The 18892-nt window shown below is 36.4% G+C and overlaps 1 protein-coding gene across 1 annotated transcript in view; it reads left to right on the top strand.

Annotated features, from left to right (window-relative positions):
• KIF26B (kinesin family member 26B) overlaps positions 1-18892 on the top strand; it is a 181853-nt gene that overhangs the window by 88510 nt on the left and 74451 nt on the right. Inside the window, exons 6-7 of the mRNA XM_051996563.1 lie at positions 984-1167; positions 11605-11764. Of these exons, the coding sequence (XP_051852523.1) occupies positions 984-1167; positions 11605-11764 (344 nt within the window). The remainder of the gene's footprint in view (positions 1-983; positions 1168-11604; positions 11765-18892) is intronic.

Here is an 18892-nt window from a genome sequence, read left to right as displayed (position 1 = left end):
TAGAGCCTTGGAACCCATCCCAGATTAGGGGGAGGTGCAGGATAGATGGATACAGCAGATAGAGGACTGGGCCTGTAGTCAGAATGGCTCATCTTTCTGAGTTCATATTCGGTCTCAAACATTAGCTATTATCAAGATATGATCTTGAGAAAACCACGTAACTCTGTTTGCCTCAGTTTCTCATCTGAGCTGGATGAGCTGGAAAAGGAAATAGTAAACTATTCTAGTATCTTTGCCAAGAAAACCCTAAAACTGGTCACAAGAGTTAGATGTGGCTGAATAACAATTATGGATAATGATCAGGAAGAGAAAGAACAGACATTTAGGAAGACAATCAAAAGAGAATATCCAGGAGGAATGAAATAGTAGTAGTGATAGTAGTTGTTTTGCTTATTAGTAGTAGGATAGTAGGAATATAGACTTGTAAAGTTTCTATAGTACTTTACATATACTACCTCATCTGATCCTCACAGCAATTCTGGGAGATAGGTACCATTATTATTCTTATATTACAGATGATAAAGCTAGAAGTTAAGTCTGATCTTCCCGATTCCATATCCATTACTCTATCTAGCCCTGACTTAGCTACAGAGAGGTCAAGCAAAATGAGTATTAAGAGAAGGCTATCAGATTTTGTAATTAAAAGATTATTGATGGCTTTGGAATGAGTAATTTCAATTGAGTGATGAGGTTAGAAAACAGATTGCAAAGAATTAAAAAGATATTATATATATGTAATATGGAGGAGTCAAAGTGTTCTATGAAGATACTTGATTTCACAGATCCAGGATTCAGAGATTACAGAGTATGAAAGGCAGGTAGAAATATGTATGAAATCCAGAAAATAGAATAATAACATTTAAACCCATTTCATGAATTTAAACCCAATGAATGAATGAATTCCCTTCCCCCTTTCCTAACCTTAGGCTAAAACTGATTTCCCTTTTGCATTTTATTCTTGTCTCTTGAATTATGTCTTACAGCTCCAAAACCAGAGTGAACTCCGAGCCCCCACAGCAGAGAAGGCAGCCTTCTTCCTTGATGCTGCCATCGCTTCTCGTCGGAGTAGTCAGCAAGATTGTGATGAGGACGACCACAGGAACTCACATATGTTATTCACTCTGCATATTTACCAGTACCGAATGGAAAAGAGTGGCAAAGGTGGAAGTAAGTTAATTGATTCTCTTTCGGTATTTCTTCTCAGCAGCTTTCACATCAACAACAACAAAAAATTCATTTCAATTTAAACAATGTTAAATGCCCATAGGGTGCCAGGGATATAGAGATATAGAGAATACAAAGATGAAATGTAAGAGTTCTTACCCTCTATTATCCTCTATGAGATATAGAGAATACAAAACTAAAATGTACGAGTTCTTACCTTCAAAGGCTGGAGATTTGGAGGAGGAAATCACCTCTCAGGAGAGGTTTCTCTAAGGTAGCAAGCAAAGAGAAATTCAGGAATGGGGGGTGGGGGGGAGGTTAATAAGTTGCTCGTGGTGACACAGCTAATTTAAAGCCTGGATCCAGAATTTGAACATGGATCTTCCTAACTCCAAGCTTAACACCTTATCCATTATATCATCCTGACCATCTCTAATAACTATCAGCTTTTATTATTTCAGAATGGGGATTGACATAAATAATCATCACAACAACATTGGGAAGTTGTTAAAATGAGTGGTCTGCCTGTTTTATAAGGAAACAGGACTTATAGGATGGAGGAAAGGCTGAGCATCTAATCAGGGTCTTCCAAATCTGAATTTAGTACTCTGATCATTATGCCATACCATTTCTTTTACCTGTCTAACTCTGTAGAGGTTTTCAATCCAACCTCTAGCATATAACACAAGATTTATATGACACCCCCCCAAATCTAAAATACAACAACTATTACAATGACAGAATGTCCAAGAAGTGTACAAAACATTGTAACATGCTTCCAAGATTCTTGTCCTATCTTTATGCATGGGTCTGTTCTGCTTAAAAACCTTCAGTAGTTCTTTCTTGTCTGCCAAAGTAAGTTCCACTCCCTTTGTCTGAGATTCAAAGGCTTTAGTTTTCTAGCCTGAGCTCATATTATGGCCTCTGTGAACTCTGTTCTTCCTGGTTCTGTGACCAATTCAGTACTTGTCATAGAAAATGGAGTAGGCTCATGGGGATCAATAAGAGGCCTACTTTATCATCTTAAAGTTCCAGGCTTTCAGAACTGAGAACTATAATACCATCTGTTTTTCCTCTGCATCCTAAGGATCACTGACCCTTTCCATCCAACTTGTAGCTGAAACCTCTTATTTCTCCTATTAGAATGTGAGCTGTTTGACAGCGGAGACCGTCTCCTTTTCTATTTGTATACCCAGTGGCTAACACAGGGCTTTCCGCTGTTAAGAAATTAAAATATATCTCCAGAAGTAGCCATGGAGGTTGAGTGCTTTTTTCATGAGATTGCCTCCCTGGGGCTCATTCCCATGAATGCTCCATGGAGTGTGTGCCAAGCTAACCCCCAAAACAAATGAATGCATTAATGGCTGCATAAAATATATTTAGACCTGTTCCCATTCTTTGCTTCTCTCCTTTAAAAGTGAGTCTGACATGACCAACCACTGCATCATCTAAGAATGAGGATACAAATCAATTTTCCGGCTATCAAAACTTAATACCTGCTAGAAAGCAGGTTGATGGATGGTGTCAGAATGTATCTGTATGATCAGTGCATCTAATGTAGCTTCTTCCTGCCTGGCTCCTGTATCTATTAACCTACAGACAGCATCCTCACTCTGCTATGTTGGGCTTGAAGCCATGCTGTGATTCTCAGCATGTGTAGCTCCCAGTTTTATACAGTAGCCTAGTTCAAAGCACACTGGCTATGTTCTTAACAGCAGTAGAGAGCAAAGGATGCTTCTTTGATCAGTAAATTTTTTTTTTAATAGACTCACCTTTGCGTCAGACCAAAGGTTGTTTTTTTTTTTTTTTACTGTTAGAAGCATGTACCATAGTGAAGTGTTATCAGTTCCTCCTAGTCTGCTTGAAAACATTGGTCCATTATATCCCAAAGAGATCTTAAAGAAGGGAAAGGGACCTACATGTGCAAGAATGTTTGTGGCAGCCCTTTTTGTAGTGGCCAGAAACTGGAAACTGAGTAGATGACCATCATTTGGAGAATGGCTGAATAAATTGTGGTATATGAATGTTATAGAATATTATTGTTCTGTAAGAAATGACTAGCAGGATGATTTTAGAGAGACTTATATGAACTGATGCTGAGTGAAATGAACAGAACCAGGAGATTTTTAGACACTTCAACAACAATATTATACAATGATCAATTATGCTGGATGTGGCCCTCTTCAACAATGAGATGATTCAAACCAGTTGAAATTGTTCAGTAATGAAGAGAATCAGCTACACCCAGAAAGAGAACTATAGGAAATAAGTGTGGACCACAATATAGCATTTCTACTCTTTCTGTTATTGTTTGCTTGCATTTTTTTTACCTTCTCAGTTTTTTTTTTTACCTTCTTTCTAGAGCCAATATTTCTTCAGCAGCAAGATAACTGTATAAATATGTATACATATGTTGTATTTAACATATACTTTAATATATTTAACATGTATTAGTTTACTTGCCATCTAGAGGAGGGAGAAGGAGGGGGAAAGTTGGAAAGAAGGTTTTGCAAGGGTCATTATTGAAAAACTATCCATGCATATGTTTTGTAATAAAAAAAAAAAGAAAAGAAGAAGAAAACATTGGCCCAGCTCCAACTATGGGGCTAATTCCAAAAATCCTTCATGAAAGTAAGAGCCTAATCTGAGAAAGGTACTCATTAGTCAGTTAATCAACAAACATTTATTAAGCATCTACTGTGTGCCAGGATGTTAATAGTGCTAAGCACTGGTAAAGAATATTTCCAGTCTATGGCTTTCTATGATATTGTTAAGATGTTTGTGCTTATATGCTCCATTTGTAGCTGTTGAAACTTGATCACTATAACACAATTATCACAATTTCTTGAATGAAAATAATCTTGTAGGTGAAACCAATCAGAATTTACATCCTCTGTGCAATTATATCAGGGATTTTCTCTTTTTCCAGAATTTCATGTGGATAAACATGACTTGGGGAAGAAATAAGAATTTCAGTCAATGATGAGAAGATATAAATATTTTTATTGCTTTTTTTTACTTAATAATATTTTATTTTTTCCAATTACATGTAAAAACAGTTTTCAACATTCATTTTAGTAAGATTCTGAGTTCCAATTTTTTTTCTTTCTCCTTCCCTTACTATCCCACTCCCTAAGATGATAAGCAATCTGATACAGATACAAATATTTTTAAACAGAACATTTTCTGTTCATTTGCCTTCAAAAGATCTGGGTTCCACGTGACTGAAATTTTGGCAAAAAAGCTTGATGGCACAGTGATTAGAGTGCTAGACTGGGGTTAGAAAGACCTGATTCAAATTCTGATTCAGATACTTACTTAGCTGGCAAGCCTGAGCAAGTGATTTACTTTTTGTCTACCTAGTTCCCTTATCTGTGAAATGGGGGTTGTTGATCTTCCAAGGTTGTTGGAAGATCATTATATAAATGCTAGTGTAAAGGCAGATGGAAAGATAGTGGTTCTGATATTGAATAGAAAGCAAATACTCTCAATAAGAAGGAGAGAAGAGAGGAATGATACCTCAGTTGTAGCAAATTGTGAATCCGAAAAGTATCTGCATTTATTTCTTCCTTTTAAGATGCTGTCACAATAAGAAGAAGCTATGAGAGATTGTTATCTTTTTAAAGCAAAATTGTTATTGAATCATTTCAGTATTGTCTAACTCTTTGTGATCCTATTTAGGGTTTTCTTGGAAAATTACTGGAGTGGTTTGCTATTTCCTTCTCTGGTTCATTTGACAGATAAGGAAACTGAGGTAAATAGGGTTAAGTGACATGCCCAGGCTTATACAGCTACTAAGTGTCTGAGGTTGGATATGGATTCAAGTCTCTCTGACTCTAGCCCCACCACTCTATACATCTAACTGCCCTTTTAGCAAAGTGTAGGCCTCAAAAGATCTCAACTGCACTGAGTAAAGAATTCTGAAAGATAAAATTTCTTAATCTTTTCAACCTTCCCCAGTTTGGACTATTCAAAAAGTACTACAATAAAAGCTATAGTTTTTCTGTTTTTGTGGAATTCCCATAATATCAGCAAGAGAAAAGGTCATAGTATTCCTTTTAAACTTGATTATAAAAAGATATGGAAATGTGGAATTGGAAAGAAATGTCAATTCGTCCCTTTAGGTGTTATCAGACTATTTACTCAAGGACTTAACATGCTCTTAATATTTGCTAAATATTAAACATCAAAACTACCATCTTTCAATGTACAACATATGAAAGATAATATTTTTCATTTTTTAAAAAAATCCTACTTTAGAAAAACACCAAAAGGATTGTTATCATAATTAGCTTCCAAAAGCTTTTACAGAGACATTTTAGCATACTAGGTAATGGAGAGAAAAGGAGGGGAAAAAAGATAGTGACCTGATGACAATAGATGATAGATAGCTGCCTACCAAAAGTGCAGGAAGGGAAAGCTGTGCTGGAAGCCACCATGAGGCCCATATCTGCACCGCCTGAGTAATGGACTTGCCTACCATTCTCTGTACATGTTTGAGTTCAGTGAATTTACATCTGTTTAAAATGTAATGAGATGATTTAGTGTGTTGTTTAAAATGGAAATTTTGTTTACTTATATTTAAGTAATAATCCCCCTGGACGTAGCAGCCAGAACTCAATTAAGGGAAGGTTTATTAATTAGCCACCCTGCAGCGAAGAGGAAGATGGAGTATGCTTCTATTAACTGGCCGTTATGAGTGAAGATGGCTGATTTGATGTATCAGTCATATAGCTGCTGTACACTCACACCACGTGCTTACACATAGGCACATTTAAGATTTTCCTATTTCTAGACATAGCTTAAAGAAAACAAAATCTCTAGAGAAATATATATTTTTTTCAGATGGCAGTAAAGAAAGGCCATTTTTTTTGTTTTCAATTGTAAAAGATATATTTTCCTACATGATTTCAGTATATTCTACAACAACTGCCTATTTATAGTACTTTTTACATTGGCTCTACCTTTGAGTAGAAAACCATGTCACATATCCCTAGAGAATTCTAAGTTCAGGGAAAATGTTGATTTATGATGGAAGGAAAGAAAGGAAGGAAGGCAAGAAGAGAGAGAGAGACAGACAGAGACAGAGAGGGGGGAAGGGAAAGAGGAAAGAGGAAGAAGGAAAAAAAGGGAGAAGGAAAAAGAGAGTGAGAGAGAAAGAGAAAAGGAAGGAAGGTAAAAGGAGAAAGGAAGAAAGGAAGGAAAGAGGAAAGGAAGATAGGGGAGAAAGAGTATAAAGGAAAAGAAGATGAAAGGAAGGAAGAGAAGGAAGGAAAGAAAAAATGGAAAGAAGGAGGGAGGAATTTAAGTGTCCACTATGTACCAGGTATTGTAATGCTTTACAAATATCTCATATGATCCTTACAACAACCCTGAGAGGTAGAGAGAGGTGTTGTTATCCCAACTTTACAAGTGAGGAGACTTAGACTGAAAGAGATTAATGGGCTTGTCTAGATTTCTGAGGCAGTACTTATTTATTTATTTATTTATTTTTACTTTAGGAACATTTATTTGGAGCTAGAAAGGACCTTAAAAGATATCTTTTTATATATGTGAAAACTGAGGAAGAATGTATTTTACCCAGAGTCACAGCCAGTTATTATCTGATATATAGTGTTCTTCCTGACTCCAAGTGCAATACCCTATCTGTTTCTTTTTTTTTAAATTTTTTAATAACTTTTTATTGATAAAACGCATGCCAGGGTAATTTTTTACAGCATTATCCCTTGCATTCACTTCTGTTCCGATTTTTCCCCTCCCTCCCTCCACCCCTTCCCCCAGATGGCAAGAGTCTGAGGCAGTATTTAAACTCATATTTTCCTGACTCCAGACCTAGTGATCTATCCACCATGTCTATGCCAGCATACTCTTGGCATTAACTGGTACTAAGAAGTCACAAAGGCATTAATTCATTAACTGATTTAATAGGTATCAGAGACTTCCTATTTTAGAGTACTGTGGTAGGAACTAGGCTGTAAGAAACAGAATTCAGTGAGACATATAGTCTGCATGGAATCAAATATATACAATTATAATACACATTCTAAGTGCATCAGAGAAATTTTTTAAAGTGCTTTATGAAGTCCTAGAAAAAAAGTCATAAAGAAGATGTTTAATTTCAAGAAGAAATAGGAATTCAAAAAGAAGAGGCACATAAAGTCTTAGGGAATAGTCAGCAAAGACACAGGCACAGAGATGTCAGAACATATAAAGTGAGTTTTTGGAACAAAGATTAAATCAATTTGTCTGGAACATTATGGGTGAAAGAAAGGAGGAACCATTGAATCTGAAGAGATGAAACAATATTACTGGGGGTGGAGAAGGCAGAAGAGTGTGAAGTTATAAATGATATAAATGGGCAATCAGATGAACAAGGTTCCTGTAGGGTTTCGAGGCTTGCCTAGGGCTGGCACGGATTTATGCTTGATGACTTATTTATAAGTACTATTCTCTCTGCAGTTTATAGGGGGAGCCTGAACTCTTAAAAGGTATTCCATGGGCCATTTCTTGTACTTGTCTGCAAGGCTGATAGGATAATTTTCCTAATCTTTTATGATTTTCTCCTTAGATTCTTAACTCCTTTTCCAAAACATGGTCAAAAAAAATCTCAAGAGGTTAGGGTATCCAGAATAGCATTTTCAAGCTGGAAATAACCTTAAAGAAATGAGTTGTTCTTGTTTTCTCTCTCTCTCTCTCTCTTCTCTTTCTCTCTCCCTCCCTCTTTCCCTCCTTCCCTCTCCCTCTCTCCCCTCTCCCCCCCTAGAGATTAAATAAGTTGTTTGATGTCATGGATCAAGTCTTACAGAGCTAAAAGCTAGAACTCTGCTCCTCTGACTTCTAGTTCATTCTTCTTTGCCTCATATGCACAAATGACAAATGATTTAGATATTTTTGCCAGGAAAAACCCATGGACACACACTCTTGAAGAGTTGGATATAACTGAACAACTAAATAACAGAATGAGAGGGAGAATTTGGGAAGAGGCAGCCCAGAGTTGGTGCTTATTAACATATGCTTTATTGAATTAAACTGAACACTCCTATGATGTAGACCAGAGGGAGATGCCTAAGTAGGTAGGAGAAGCTGGGCCCAAATGTTTTTTGGTTTGATCAAGTTCTATACTGGTTCAATTCTTTTGACTTCTCATATGGACATATATGAGACCAGCTGTGTTAGCACACTGAGACACATCTGGCTCCTGGTATCTGCAGGCCTATGACTTTCCATTCAATACATTAGCCAGTAAGTCTACTGTTGTCTTTGATTCGTTGCCCATCATTTTCACTAATACCTTATCCATTTTGTTTAGAGACACATGTACCTAATTATCACCATTCTACCAGCCTCCTATCACTACCACTAGTAGCTGGGTATAAGTCACTTAGCTATGATATGTGTGTGTGTGTGTGTGTGTGTGTGTGTGTGTGTGTGTATGTATCCTCACAGCCATGTCTAATCTTCCTTTCAATCGGAAGTAGCCACCCTTTGTGGCCTCACCAAGTGAGTGAAATTAGCCTACTGCTTTTGGGTGACAATCAAAGCTTTTTGTGGGATAATTCTGTTTAGTTCAAACTAGATTTAGAGACCCTCAGAGTATAAATCCAAGGAGAGTTTTGAATAAAGCATAACAGATTCAGATGAAGTTGGAACATACAGCTTCTGAGAGGCCGTAAGAATCTTAGAGACAGAGAACTAGGCTTCCAGGTATTTCTCTCTCCATCGCCCCCCACCAATTAACTGCATTCATTTAAAAATAATTTCTCTTCTGTTTCTGGAGGTAATATAGTTTCTTGCTAATGGGCAAATGATATAAACATTTAACTAGTCCCTGCCACCCTAGATTAAGCAAAACATGTGAAATTCCAAATTCTGTGAAGGCTTCAATTCCACTTTGCCTAGATGATATAGGCAGATGCTGGTACAGCTTTAAGTTCATTTGCCCTTGTCTAAATTTTTATTCATTTGTCCTGAATCACTTGTGCATAATTATGAATACTGTATAATGTTCTTATAGCATAGTGTAAATGAGCTCATTTGCTCTATGCTTCCTTGTAAGGGTGTATGGGAGACTTTTTGATTTAGTTAAATCAACTCAACTCAAGGTCAAAACAAGGACACACTGGGCTGTCTCTATCCCCTTTAATCTGTGATACATACAAATATTCTGTCTATGTAATTAGTTGCAGTTCTCTATATGTCTGTCTCTTTCTGCCTATCTATGTGTGTCTCTGTCTCTCAATTAAATAATTGTCTTAAAAACAATTATTTCCTTATTTGTCATAGCAAATCTTTCAATATGGAGAAATATGGGGGAAAAGGTAACCTATCATATCCCAACGTTGCAGGTGTTAGCCTCGTTAGTAAAATAGGGGAAAATATATTTTTATTAAGCATGAAATCTTAGTAGCCATAGGGTTCAAATTGTCTTTCTAAACAAGGAGTAGACAATAGGACTGAAGGTGGGATAGAAGCAATTAGCCTTAAGAAAATCATTTGAAAATATCTTCATTTCACCACCTGTTGAGGCTATCAGATCTTTAGCACAGGAAACTATGTAGTCTGGTGGAGAGAGCACTAGGTTTAAAAGTCAGGGACCCTGAGATCAAATCCTGTCTCTGCCTGCCCATGTGAACTTGGGCAAGTTATTTAACCTAAATGGCCTCAGTTCTCTCACTTGAAAAATTGGATTTGGTTGGGATAGTGTCTGAGGTCAGATGGCAGGAATTAATTATATCTCAAAGCTACTTTTTCAGTCTTCCACAATAATAGAAGAGGAGAGATGAAGTCAGATAGTAGTAGTAGCAGCAGCAGCAGCAGCAGCAGCAATAACAGTAGCAGTAGCAGTAGCAGTGGTAGCAGTAATAGTCACTATATAATTAGATTATTGTTTTTTTCTCTCTAAACTGAGTAGTAGTAGTAGCAGTAGTAATAGTCGTAGTAGAAGTAGTAGTAGTAGTAGTAGTAACAGTCATAGTAGAAGTAGTAGTAGTAGCAGCAGCAGCACCAGCAGTAGCAATAGTAGTAATTATCTAATTAGGTTATAGTTTTTTCTCTCTCTTAACTGGGTAGTAGTAGTAGTCATCGTCGTCATCGTAGTTGTAGTAATAGTAGTAGTAGCAGTAGCAGAAGCAGCAGCAGCAACAGTTATAGCAGTAGTAGTAATTATGTAACTAGGTTACAGTTTAGTAGTTGTAGTAGTGGTAGTTGTAGAAGTAGCAACAGTAGTAACTGCAATTAGATTATAGTTTTTTCTCTCTCTAATATGAGTAATAGTAGTAATAGTAGCAGCAATCAGTAACTATATAATGAAGTTGCAATTGTTTCTCTCTGTAAATTGAATAGTAGTGGTAATGGCAGTAGCAGTACTAATAGCAACTGTGTAATGAGGTTGCAGTTTTTTTCTCTCTAAACTGAGTAATTCATTGCCTTAATGATGATAGCTCACATTTATATAGTAAAGTTTGTAATGAACTTTTACATGTATTATGTCATTCAAACCTCAGTTCCTTGATAGATGGTCTGTTATTAACTCCATTTTATAGGTGTGGAAACCAAGGCTAAAAGAGACTAAATATTGTGCCATAGTCACACAGCTAGTACATATCCAAAGCATAATATCAACTCAGGTTTTCTGGTTCCAATTCTAACAGACTATCCATTTCACCACCTATGAAATGACAAAGATCATGTGTACAGACTCAGCCATTGGCATGCAGCAGAGTCACACTTAGACATATTCTGACCACTATTCACCTTTCTCCCATCTCCTCCCTCCCCCTCATATCCAAATCCTTTGACTGAGACCTTCTTTGGCTGGCAACAATGACTATTGTGAACTCTGTGAGGGCAGGGACTGTCTTTTTATTAATTGAAATCTCAGCACTTAACAGTACTTGGCACATAGTAGGTATTTAATAAATGTTTATTGGATATTGGATTGACAGATTATTACCTGAACAATGAAAAGATATTAGAGTTGTGATTGTTTCAGATGAGCAATGAGCAAATGAATACTTGAGAATAAGCCATATTGAGAATTGTAATCAAAATCTTGCTTAATCCAGAGAGCAGCAAGGTACCACTGTATTTCCCCATATTACAAGTTTACTTTCTCTAGATTCCTACTGAACTCAGCTTGTATGTTGCTAAGCATTGTGACAGCAGCAACAATTGTTAAGGAGACTAGCAATGAAAAGCAATATATGGTGATGTACTTTGAACAGAAGTTAGCAGGACCCCCACTGTTTATTATTCCCAGATATAATTTCAGTGGGGTTTCTTAGTAGGTTGTGATGAGCAGGGTCTTGTGCCTGTTCATGTGTGCACATATGTGTACCCACAGAGAATTTTTCCAAGAAAGTCTATTAAAAATCATTCCATATCAGCCCAAAGCTAACCACTGCCTCTCCTGTCTTTTTTTTTCCCCTCTCTTTGTGACAGTGTCTGGAGGTCGAAGCCGCTTGCATCTGATTGACCTAGGAAGCTGTGTCAAAGCTCTCAGCAAAAATCGAGAGGGTGGTTCAGGCTTGTGCCTGTCACTATCAGCCCTGGGAAATGTCATCCTTGCTCTGGTCAATGGCAGCAAACACATCCCTTACAAGTAAGTGACTTTCTCCTTCAGAAGCCTGAGGGAGCATTGTATATTTTGAATTTGGACAATAGAGCTTGACTCTGTGAGCCCAAAGGTGATCAGGAATAAAGGTGGGATACAGAAACACACAGGGAAACCTCAGTTTTATTATCCAATCAGGACCAAGAACTTGAATCCATTTCCTGCAATGCAGTACATTATTTTCCAGTCAGGCAGGGTCTGGGAACAATAGTCAATGTTTTTCAGTCATTTCAGTGGTGTCTAATTTTGTGACCCCATTTGAGGTTTTCTTAGCAAAGATACTAGAGCAATTTACCATTTCCTTCTCTAACTCATCTTATAATATAAAATGTTACAATTTTACAAAATGAGAAAACTGAGACCAACAGAGTTAAGTGGCTTGCCTAAGATCACACAGCTAGTAAGTGTCTGAAGCCAGATTTGAATTCATATTCTTCTGACTCCAGGCCTGGCATTTTATCCATTGGACCATATAGCTGACTACTATATAGCAGGCACTTGATAAATGCTTATTAATTGATTGACTGAGGTACCCCCTAATCAAGATGATTAAGTGCTCCAGCTCTAAATCTATAATCATAAATGCAACAGATAAAATATTTTTTTAAAAAATTAGTGAGGTTATTCAGTGGGTAGAGTACTGGCCCAAGAGACAAGAAGATGAATTCAAATCTAGCCATATATAATTTTTTAATTGTGTGAGTCACTCAACTTCTAGCTGCCTCAGTTTCCTTAAATGGGAGTAATAATAGCCCTACCTCCCAGGGTTGTTGTGATTATAAAATGAGTTAATATTTGTACATTTTTAATTTTTGCAAATATTAAAATGCCACATATAGATGCTATATAACAGTTAAGAATCACTAATAAAATTAATTACTGAGCATATCATCTACCCAGACTAGATCTCAGTTCATGTCTTTTCTAGCATTCAATCTGTAAGCCAATGATTATAAATAAAAATAGTGTGACCTATTAATAATTTTTTCAAGTTAAGATTCACCAATAAAATCAGGTGTTATTATAAGCAATCACAGACTGGGAAGGGCCTTATCCTCTGGGAAAACTTTAAAGAATATAGAACAGAATGATAAAATGGGTGAAAACCCATTTAAAAAAAGATTTTCTTCATTTCCAACATCCATCTGTACCATTCACACCTTCAAGGGATAAAAGTGAACTGCCCTCATTCTTTATTACATGTAATTTTTTATTGCCTAATGATCTGAAAAAAGATGCATTTATTATTTCTACCTTTCTGCTTTTGATTTTTGAGGTTTTTATGCCCTAATACCTGCTAATATTTGTGTAGATTCCATGTAGCACCAAGAAAAAAGTACATTTCTTTTTGCTCCCATTCAATTTTCTCGAAAGGTCTATCATACCTAATTTTTCTAAAATTCTATTTCCTTCCTTAATTTTTTCTTATTTATTTTGTGGTTCAATTTATCTAGTTCTGATAAAGAAAGGTTGAGATTCCCACTAGTATAGTCTTGCTGTCTATTTTTTCTTACAGCTCTCTTAGCTTCTTCTCCAGGAATTTGGAGGTTATACCATTTGGTGTATATATGTGTAGTATTGATATTACTTCATTAATTATAGTACCCTTTAACAAAATGTAGTCTCTTTTAATTAATTAAATTAATTAATGTAAATTTAAAAATTAAATCTATTTTTGCTTTTGCTTGATCTGAGATCAGGCTCACTACCCCTGCTTCTTCTTCTTCTTCTTCTTTTTTTATTACTTGAGCTGAAGCATAATAGATTCTGCTCCAGCCTTTTATCTTTATCATTCTTCTTGAAATGTGTTTCTTATAATCAACATATTGTAGGATTGTGGCTTTTAATCTAGTCTGCTATCCACTTCCAGTTTTATGGGAGAGTTCATTCCATTCACATTCACAGTTAAAATCACTAACTTTATATTTCCCACCATCTTATTTTCCCCAAATTATACTTTTCTCTTTCCTTTCCTCCTTTTCCTCCTCCCCAGTATTTTGCTTCTGACCACAACCTCTCTCAAATAAGCCCTCTCTTTTTATAGCCTCTGGCCCCTTTTTATCCCCTTCCCCTTCTACTTCTGTTTTCACTTCTATTAGCCTCCCCCTTTCCTTTCCTCTTTCCCCTCCTACTTCCCTATAGGGTGAGAGAAGTTTCTTTATCAAATTAAATATGGCTGATATTCTCTCCCTGAACTAAATCTGATGAGATTAAGGTTCAGATAATATTCATCTCCCTCCTTTCTTTTCCTCAATAGTAATGTCTTTTTTTGTCTCTTATATGTGATGTAATTTACCCCATTTTACTTCCCCTTTCCTCTTATTACAATACAATCCCTTTTTTTTTTTACCTCTAGTTTCTTTTTTATATCATCACAATAAAGTGAAATTATACCTACACCCAGTAAGTATACCCTAACAAAGATACAGTTCTCAAGAGTTAAACATATCACCCTCCTAAGTAGGGATGTAAACATTTTAATCTTTAAAAAACAAAGGTTTTTTTTTCCCTTTCCTTTTTACCTTTTTATGCTTCTCTTGAGTTCTGTATTTGAAGATCAAATTTCCTATTCAGCTCTAGTCTTTTTTAATAAAAAAAAATGAAATTCTCCTATTTCATTGAATTTTCCCCTTGAAAGATAGTGTTTAATCTTGTTAGATAGTGGATTTTGGGCTGCAGTCCAAGCTCCCTTGCCCTCCAGAATACCATATTCCAGGCCTTTTGATCCTTTAACATGGAAGCTGCTAGGTCCTGGGTAACCCTGATTGTGGCTCCTCAATATTTGAATTGTTTCTTTCTGACTGTTTGCAATATTTTTTCCTTGATATGATAATTCTGAAATTTATCTTCCTTGGAGTTTTCATTTTGGGGACTCTTTTAGGTGGATTCCTTCAATGGCTATTTTATCTTCTGATTCTAGAACATCAGGGCAGTTTTTCTACGATGATTTCTTGAAAGATATTATCTAAGTTCTTTTTTTTTCATCTTGGTTTTCAGGTAGTCCAATAATTCTTAGATTATTTTTTCTGGATCTGTTTTCCAGGTCAGTTGTTTTTATGATGAAGTATTTTACATTTTCTTCTTTTTTTTTTCATTTTTTTTGTCTGATTGATTCTCACTGTCTCATTGAGTCATTCTTTCCATTTGTTAAATTCTAATTTTTAGTGAATTATTTTCTTTAGTTATCTTTTTATAAATCTCCTTTTGCATTTGGCTAATTGAATTTTTAAATGAGTTGTTTTGTTTGTTAGTTTTTTCCATTTCATAAATTCTATTTTTTATGGAATTGTATTATTTTTCCATTTCATCAAATCTATTTCAAGAAGTTTTCATCAGATAATTTCTTTGCTTCCTTTTTCATACTCTCCTGCAAAGCTGTCATTTCCTTTCCCCATTTTTCTTTTAACTCTCTTTTAAATTTCTTTTTGAATTGAAGACCAACTCATAACACCCTTTGAGGCTTCATTTGGATGTTTTTCCTTTAGTGTCTTCAGGGTTTGGGGTGTGTTCTCCCCTGTCTCCTTAATAGCTATCTATGGTCAGAGCTCTTTTTGCTTTTTTGCTCATTTTTTAAAGGTTGAAATCTACTGTTAGGGCAAAAGGGAAGATTGTCCCAAGCTTCCTCTACAGGCAACAAAGACTTCATATTGCCCTGGAGTCAGTGCCTGCTGGCTTCCTTCCTGTGTTAGGTGTGTGTGGCCAAATTCCACATTATTCTTCAGTTCAGGGGCTCACTATTTGCTGTAATTGCATTGGAGATCTCACAGCTAGTCTGCTGATCCATTGACTTCTGAACCAGGAGAGAGTAGCCAAAGCTATTGTATTTTGGTCAAGAACCTTCCAGTAGATTTCCCTGGGTTGCCTTATTGACCTGACTGAGACAGATTTTTCTTAAAGTTCTTCCAAAATATCTTTCTGGAAATTTCTTATACTCCAAATATTTGGGGGTTTTGTCACTACAAAAACCATTCAGAGACTTGATCTGGTGTTTATCTGAGGGAATCCAGGTAGAACTCAAAGACCTGTCTATTATCCACCATTTTGGCTCATCCCACACTGCCCCTATTCTTTATGTAGACATAAAGTCTCTTTATATTACCTATAGTCCAAAGACAATTCCTCACCAGTATGACCCTAGCTCAGGAAAGCCATGGGCATCCAAAAACTCCATCTGCTGCCAGACCATTGCCCAACACATCACATGTTGGTCAAGCTGGTTTAAGGTAATGCCTAGAGCCAGGTACACATAATGCCCAATGGACTTGCATCACAGCCAATGCTGTTTGTTTGCCAACTTGTTGCAGCTCAATAGAAATAGAGAGATTTCCATTGTTCCCCAATCCTTAATGTTTATCTCAGAGCTTGAGGTTTCCCCTATGGCATCTTGCACAATCTCCCTCAGATAAGCAGCCTCCATGGGACCAAATTCCAGGTTTGATTTCAGGGGCACTGAAAAGCGGGATCAACTGAGTTGCTTATCCTTTCTTTGATGATAAGAAAGCCAAGGCATGAATTTGCCCAGAGTTGCCCAGCCTCTTGGTACCAAGAGCAAAACTGGGATCCTATCTCACAGCTTTGGAGACTTTGGCATCTTTCTGATCCCATTGAGGCAATATACTTCCCCTTTCTCATCAAGCTTTATAAAATATGAGCTGCCTTTCCCCAGAACAGCAGGAGGGATTTAACACAGCAGGATGGCCCCAGTTTCTTTTCTAAATTCAGCCAGAATTCAAAAGCTACATTATGCAGCTTTGTATGAGCATGCTAAAATGCCCTAGTGCCAAACCTTATTCTTGCTACTTGCATGTGTCCTAGAGGAAATAGTCCCTTTTCTTACAATTTAAAAAATTTTATTCTTGTTTACTTAAAAAGAATCCAGAATACTACTGCCCTCCCCCCTTCTAATTTTCCCCATCCCCCAGATGCTCAATTTGTCATACTCGATAACACTCTGCTTGGAACCTGTATTATTATGGCTTGCTTCTGGGAAATTAACCGAAATGTGTGCAGAGGGGATATGTCCTTTCCTCATTTCTCTTCATCTTGGTCCCAGATCATTTGTCATGTGAGTGAGTTAAGAAGTGAGTTTGGATTCATTACCCATCCTAGGCACTCCCCCAGGCACTCTAGACTTGCCCTAAATGATTCTGACTTTGCCGATGATACAGCTTTGGCAGGCAGCAAGTAGATGTATAGGCACTAGCAGAGAGAATATCATCAACCATATGTCATTATAGATTCACTGTCTCTTCTGAAACCCCACCAGTCAGTCCTGAGGGATGACAGTGTTCATGAAGGAGGGTGGCCATGGGCTGGAGATAGTCATTGAGCTACTGAAGAAATAGATCTTGGACAATTCCATGTGGAGAAGGTGAGGAGGTCTCTGAGAGGAGTGTGGCAGACCAAATGGACTACTACACAAAGTAGCCAAGACATGTAGGGTTCCAAGTCCAGTTCTACTTGACCTTGGACAAGTCAGTTAAGATAATTATTATTATAGCTGGCATTTATATAGTGCCTACTATATACCAGGTGCTATGCTAAGCACTTTATAAATATTACTTAATTTGATTCTTACAGTCCTGGGAGATAGATGTTATTAATATTATTATTAACCACATATTGTATTTTGTTGTTGGAAGAGCAACATTAATATATACTAATAATGTATTTAATACTGCATAATATTTATTTTTAATGCTTCAGGTACTATTATTATCTCAATTTTATAGATGAGGAAACTAAGGTTGAGGTTAAGAAACTTGTGGAAAATTCATACAGTTAGTAAGTACCTGAGGTTGGATTTGAACTCAGGAGGAATTTTGGTTGAAAAGTTTCTATGATAGTATATATCAGGTTAAGCAATGGCTCTGACCAGATACCAACTACATCACAAATGGCTTCCAATTTCAGTGCAATTTGAGGTTTAAGAAATAATGAGGAAAGTCCTTCCGAGTGCATAAATAATTTAGCAGACATATGTAGCCTCTGACATGATCAATGATGAGTAAGGCCAGTGAGTAATATTAGAAGTTCAAATTCAGCTGATTATTTGTAAATTTGTAATATTAAGTTGCTGGTGCATTGGATGCAGAATCAGGGTCTGGAAATATCTCAATGAGCTGCATCTATTCAAAAGAAATTTAATAGGGATAAAAGTAAAGTCTTGCACTTGGGTTCAAAAGTCAGTAGAACAATGTTTGACTAGAGAATTACAAATTATATGAAAAAGACCTGGAATTTTTAGTTTAATGAAACTTGATATGAGTTAACAATGTTAACATGACAGATAAAAAAGGTAACATGAATTTAAGACTTGTTAGTAGAAGCAAATGTTCAGGATAAAGGAGAATATGAAATTCTCACTATATATATCATTCTGGTTAGACTACATCTGGAATATTGTGTTCACTTCTTGATAGTTTTATGTAGGTCCTAACTCAGCCATGACTGCCCATCTTGTGTCACTTTTGCCCAGCACCAAAAGCGGCATTAGTACCATATTCTAGCAGGACTTCTACATGTATAGTGGTTCACAAACTTTAAAGCACTATACACATGCTAACGATTATTATTATCCCTTGTGCTCAACATGTACATTCTTCATCATTTTTTATTTGTTATGGGTCATAGACAGCTCAGTGTGCTTTCACATTGGCTCCTCAGTGTGATAATTCTTTTAGAATTCTTCAGAGGCTATAATAAATTCTAAGACTCATAGTCAGCAATAATAAAAGGAAGATTCCCTAACAATTAAAGCTATTTAGAAGAAGAATTAGCTAATGAAAATAAAGATGGGTACCCTACTACTGGAAATCTCCAGGTGAACACTAGATGCCAATTTGTCAGAAAAATTTCAGAGAAGATTCCAGATTAAGTACAGGTTGGATAAGAGAGCCCTTAAATTCCCTTTCAAACATGAAATCCTTAGATTTAGGAAACATTAAGATACATCACCATCCAATAATAAGAACGATGTGTATCTTCATAGAAATCTGTAATTATCAGTTATAGCAGCAGACTCAGTATTTTTGAAGACTCTTACAGGTGCTTTTCAAACCATACCCATGATTCCCCAGAGAAATATTCTTTTTTTGCATCTCTAGTAGGGAAACC

The sequence above is a fragment of the Antechinus flavipes genome, chromosome 4 (genome assembly GCF_016432865.1).
Source record: "Antechinus flavipes isolate AdamAnt ecotype Samford, QLD, Australia chromosome 4, AdamAnt_v2, whole genome shotgun sequence".
In the NCBI taxonomy this organism is placed as follows: domain Eukaryota; kingdom Metazoa; phylum Chordata; class Mammalia; order Dasyuromorphia; family Dasyuridae; genus Antechinus; species Antechinus flavipes.
Note: the sequence above shows the minus strand (reverse complement) of the source record. Positions and strands in the feature narration are given on the sequence as shown.